Here is a 6000-nt window from a genome sequence, read left to right as displayed (position 1 = left end):
ACAGAAGGGGGGAATCAAAGAACAAACAGTCCTGTGGTGTTTGGAGTCTCCCTTAGTGACACTAAAGCCTCTGTTTGATTTCTCGCATGGTAACAAAACCAGGAGGGGAAGGTGAGTGGCACCTGGAATAGACTCTGGGTGTAAGGCGGATTTCAGGTCCTGGATAACATGCTGGAAGGGTGCACAGAAGTGAACTAAAGATGCAGGAGGCCGTCCCCTTCCTGCTTCTCCTGGGCGCCCTGTCAGGTAGGAATTCCGTTTTGCCACCTGTCTTGGCCCGTTCAGTTTGCTTGATATCATTGTGTGATAAAGTCCCCAAAGAGGAAATTGCCTCTGGGAGGCTTTGTTCAAGTGTGGGCTTCTCAGCATCAGGGAGCCCTGAGAGGCTGGGATGGCGTATCTGGAGAAGAGGGTACCCAAAAAGCCACCATCTAATCAATGTTCATACAGACTTCACTTCCCCTCTTGTGCTAACTGGCCTGTGTGGTCCTTTCAAGACCTAAAATTGGGAAAAGAATTTTCCTAGTAGGGCTTTTTATGTATGTCAGCCAGTCTTTGTGGAGATTCTGGCCTTACTCTGGAACCTTCTAGGGGCAAACTGAGGTTGCAAATCACCCTATGGGAAAACCGAGGTACTGAGGGGCTAGTGTCTCAGTCTTGAGCAAAGAAAATTTCTGATAGAAGCCAAAGATTCACCTCGTGCTTCTGGCACTCCCTCTTCCTAATTCAAGAGCTTCAAGGATCTTGGATGATTTTTCAGTGTTGTCACCCTGGATTACTTAAATTGAGCTTTTTAAATTAAATCTTATTTTTGAATAGGTAGTATATGCATTATGTATGGAATTCAATCATGTTAAATTTGCAGATTAATTTAGGGATAATTTACATCTTTGATGAGTTATATAGTAAAAATGCTTAGAGGAGTGTCTGGTACCTAGTAAATGCTTAGTAAATGTTAGTGATTATTATGTACGACGTTGAGTCTTCCTATCCAAGAAGAGGGCTCTAGAAACTTGTTCAACTCTTCATTTGTTTTCTCAGGAGTATTTTGAGATTTTTTCCTTCATATAGATCTTGCACATTCTGATTGTTTATTTCTAGTTCTTTTTCTCTTTAGCAGTTGTAAATGGAATTTTCTCTTTCCTCTTATCTTTCAATTGATTGCTATATAATGTATGGAAGTTTTTTGATGAATTATCTTATTATTTGTAATGATGTTTCAGTTGATTCTCATGCGTTTTCCAGGTCTGAAGATGATAAATATTTGTTCTTTTCCTCGCTTGTTTTTTTTTAATCTCTTATTTCTTTCTCTTATCCAACTACTGGGTCTGTACCTTCAGACTGTTGTTCAATAATGATGAGTGTATACTCTTGTCTTGTTCTCCATGAAGCATGATGTTAGCTTTTGGTATGAAATAGCTTTGGGTATGTTTTATATGTTAAGGAGATAGCTTTTATTCTTATTTAGGCTATTTGCTTGTAAATCAAAATGGATTTTTAAATCAGATGTTTTTTCAAGATCTATAGAAAGGACCACTTGATTTTCCTCTTTGATCTGTTAATAACATAAATAAATCACGGTTTCCTAATAATATTGAACTGTCTTTAACCTTGGGCTTTTAGAGGGCAGGAGGAACTGTGAGTGTGAAGCTGGGCCTTGAGCTTCTCAGACTCTCACTTGAAGTAAACATTGGAGATTTTCCCAGAAATATAGGCTTTTAGGATCATAATCATTTGAGTTAAGAGGTGACTTTTATTGTCATTGGGGGAAGAGTGAGGTTAGGAAGAACCCAGCATCTTATACTGAAACACTATCATTTGGAACCTTCTCATCAGATGTGTGAAAGGAACAGATCACAAAAGTTTGCAAGAAATACTTGAGATTCTTTATAAAAACCACATTCCAATCCCTCCCTCTCCAAAAGACCATGCACTGTACTGCACTTTTGCTTCCACAGGTCAAATCCTGTTTTTTGGAAGGTCTGCTGTGATGCAGACTGTTTCTCTCTCACCTTCTTAGGTGAGTCTGAGAACCTGATCCTTACCCTTGATCTCAGAAACATCAGGGTCACAGAGGACTGGGGGAGGGGAACAGCCACACCAGTCCCTGCCTTCGGGGAATTGGAAACACGCATCACCAAAATAATCTCAAACAAAGTAACATTCTCCAGTATCCTTTTTCCTCTCATTTGGTCTAACTCCTATGCATCCTCCAAGGCCCAGTCAGGCCCAACCTCCTCCATGGAGCCTTCCCAGATTGCCCTAGCTCTTGGTGCACACTCTCCCTGCTGCACCCTGGAGCTCCTTTCGTCTGCACATGGAATGCGTTTTAAGGGTTTAGTACAGAGCCTAACACAGAGTAAGTGCTCAATGAAAGGTAGCAGGAGTTATACTATAATTCATCCGTTATGTGTCTGCCCTGTCTCCTCAAGTGGAACGTCAGCCCTGCAATTAGAGGTTTCACGTTTCTTCTTGCTCTGTGGTCCCTGACTGCCAACACATATAGGGTAGCTAATAAATGTTGTTTTTGTTGATCATTATCCCTTTGGGGACCTGTTTTTCCCCCCACATTTACTGATATCCCCTAAATGCAGAAATTTAGATCATCTGCCTGCTTAATATTGGCATTGAGATTGGCTTCTGTCTTTTTCACCTCCTGTTAAGATGAGGGAAAGAAAACATTTTCTCTTTGGGATGCTAAAGTGTCCCGTTCCAGTGACAAATTAGAAAGGAAGGCCCTAAAAGAACATACACTACACAAGACTCCCAACTGTAGCAGGGGAAAGAGTTGAGATGAAACAATCTCTGGCTCCATCTGTACCAAAGGACCATGTGTCTGTCATTCCTGGGAGATAGAGGACTTAGCAAAGGCCCCTTGGTGTATTTAAATCCACTGCACACTGAAGTAGTCTCCACTTTGAGAAAGTCTCCAGGGAACTAGCTTTTGTCTGAGTCTCAGGGAAATGAAAAGTACCAGTGTGTTTAATGAAAGAAGGGCTCCTTGGTAGCTGGAAGACCCGCATGAACATGAAAAAGTTACCAGGCCCATTGACCTGAGTTTTGTCCACGGAGCACCAGGTGTGAGGCCATCTTGGTCTCTCTAGGACAATCCCCAAGTCTGCCATCTGGGCCTAGACCCCTGCTAGGTGGTGTCAGGAATCAAAAGAGACCCCAGGCTCAGTGTATTTTGCTGCTTGAGGAAGCAGGTGCAACCCCTCCTGAATGCTCTTATTAATTTGAAAAGGCAGGAAGGTATAGTCCATTTCCAGAAAGTCTTTCTGTGGGTGATTAATCCTTTGTATGGGATCCAAAGAACATTACAAAAAGTTTCTACTTTTTCTCTCATGTCACTTTCCTATTCAGACAACCTCAGAGAAGCAAAAGGCCATCCCTCCCCTCAGTCCTCCCTCCCTCTTCCTTTTCCATGGCAACCCGGTTGTCTCCCCCTCACCACCAGCTGAAGCACTCACTTCCTGGAATCTGCCTGCTTTTCCACCTCCAAGGAGCTGGAGGAGGTTTGCGAGAAGCCAGCCCTCCTCAGGCCAGCACCAGAGTGATGTGGCAAGACGAACAACCCCCCCTCTCGCTAATGATGACCTAGTGCCATTTACACTGTAGGTGCAAGTGCAGATTTTACAGAATCATTACAAGACTCACCATCCTTTCTTCTGTGTCCTACTAAGGGCTCCCTTCTATTAGCCTTTGCGGGGCATGAATCAGCCCCCCAAAGTGGGTGGGTGAGCATCCCATCCAGGAAGGCATACACTGTGGAAATGAAAGACATAGGATAGGAAGATGTTGCATATAGTGAAACAACAACATTGTATAATGCTTTATAGTATGTTGAGTGTATGCATTTTCTTATACAGTACCTGTGAGAGTGAATTCCAGTAGGGCTGCAATTAGTCTGAGTGGCTTTGGTAAAGTTCCTGCACAGAGCTGACTCCCGTTCAAGGCAGGAAGCCTGCTGATTAATAGCACTGCTTTGTAACCACGGGTTCCGGGAGTTTGGGGACGGTTTGCAGTGGCCTGGAAGCATTGTTATTGATGACGGTGAGACTGATGATTGGCACCTGGCCTCGGTGAGCTCCTCAGAGGGCTCTGCTCTTGGCGCTGGTTATATAACAGGATGGTACTTACATGAGCATCAAAATAGAAACAGTTCCAGCAGAGACTCTAACTTGGGCTCACTGTTTCCAGCGTATCAGTGACTATGTTGGTGGTTCCTGATCTGAGCAAGTGCACTTTGTTCTGGCCCTTAGGGACAAGAGGACAGCAGGAGCTGGCACCAGGCCTCTCCCGTCCTCTTGCTACGAGGCAGTGTTCAGCTGGGTTGCACATCCTTACTTTAATGTTGTTGCTATACCGTATCCTCTTTCTGTAATCAACTATAGATGTGGAAGCATTCTCATTTGGGTCCTGTGCGTCTTCTTGAACAATTGAACAATTAGAAGTGTTTAATGGCTACTGTCAGTGTAGCACCACAGCCCTGAGAGATAGAGTTGACAGAGGGCCCAAGAGAAGTTAAGGGATCAGCCCAAGGTCACACAGTCAAGTAGCAGCAAGGCACAAATCAGCTGATTCCAAATCCCTTTCTCTTTTCACAACACTCCTCTGACTTCTTTCACTACCATTTGGATTGGTTAATAGAGAGAATGAAGAGGTATTTATCACCTCAGATGAGACCTGCCCTGTGTACCGAAAGCAGAGCTGTAACTAAGAGCTGCTGCATCCCCGGAGGGAGAAGATGGCATTGCCCCACACTTCCTGGACCACGTCATCAACTTTGGTGTCAGAGACCCAGATGGTCAGCTTCCTCCCCTGGAACCGAGGCTGCGGAGGCCTTCATTATCCCCACACGTGCTCCAGGGAGGGGGCCTCCTTGGTTCCCTTCTGGCAAGGCAGTGGTTTTGCTCATTTGGAAACAAGCGAGCCCATCATCCAGCCAGCTCTCAACCACAAGCTAGATGTTTCAGTGGGCTCAGTGACTGATAATAAACCTTTTTTTGTGCTTTTTCTTTTTCAAAGTGTACCCGTCAAGCAATTATAATTTGCTTCTTAATTAAGATGCATGTGTAAGTCAAATTCCATTAAAGCCTCTTTCTTGCTCTCAAGCACTCAGACCACCAGAGAAAGTTTGGAACACCAGTCTCAAAAGGAAAGTGCATGATGTCTTAGGGAGAGTGGGCCCCTGGCTCCCAACCTTCCCTCTGCCACTGATTAGGTGGGTGCCTTTGGACACATCCCTTAAAAAAAAAAAAAAGAAAAGAAAAAAATGTTTAACGTCTTTACTGGAGTATAACTGCTTTACAATGGTGTTAGTTTCTGCTTTATAACAAAGTGAGTCAGCTATACGTATACTTATATCCCCATATCTCCTCCCTCTTGCGTCTCCCTCTAACCCTCCCTATCCCACCCCTCTAGGTGGTCACAAAGCACCAAGCTGATCTCCCTGTGCTATGCAGCTGCTTCCCACTAGCTATCTATTTTACATTTGGTAGTGTATATATGTCCATGCCACTCTCTCACTTTGTCCCAGCTTACTCTTCCCCCTCCCCATGTCCTCAATTCCATCCTCTACCTCTGCATCTTTATTCCTGTCTTGCCCCTAGGTTCTTCAGAACCATTTTTTTTCTTTTAGATTCCATATATATGTGTTAGCATATGGTATTTGTTTTTCTCTTTCTGACTTACTTCACTTTGTATGACAGACTCTAGGTCCATCCATCTCACTACAAATAACTCAATTTCGTTTCTTTTTATGGTGGAGTAATAGTCCATTGTATATATGTGCCACATCTTCTTTAACCATTTATCTGTCGATGGACACTTAGGTTGCTTCTATGTCGTGGCTATTGTAAATAGAGCTGCAATGAACATTGTGGTACATGACTCTTTTTGAATTACGGTTTTCTCAGGGTATATGCCCAGTAGTGGGAATGCTGGGTCATATGGTAGTTCTATTTTTAATTTTTCAAGGAACCTCCATACTGTTCTCCA

At 43.7% G+C, this 6000-nt stretch overlaps 1 protein-coding gene across 1 annotated transcript in view; it reads left to right on the top strand.

Annotated features, from left to right (window-relative positions):
* Positions 1–200: 200 nt before the first annotated feature.
* Positions 201–6000, top strand: part of CDHR3 (cadherin related family member 3) — a 70764-nt gene continuing 64964 nt past the window's right edge. Inside the window, exon 1 of the mRNA XM_061198231.1 lies at positions 201–246. Within this exon, the coding sequence (XP_061054214.1) occupies positions 201–246 (46 nt within the window). The remainder of the gene's footprint in view (positions 247–6000) is intronic.

Source organism: Eubalaena glacialis, chromosome 8, assembly GCF_028564815.1.
Source record: "Eubalaena glacialis isolate mEubGla1 chromosome 8, mEubGla1.1.hap2.+ XY, whole genome shotgun sequence".
In the NCBI taxonomy this organism is placed as follows: domain Eukaryota; kingdom Metazoa; phylum Chordata; class Mammalia; order Artiodactyla; family Balaenidae; genus Eubalaena; species Eubalaena glacialis.
Note: the sequence above shows the minus strand (reverse complement) of the source record. Positions and strands in the feature narration are given on the sequence as shown.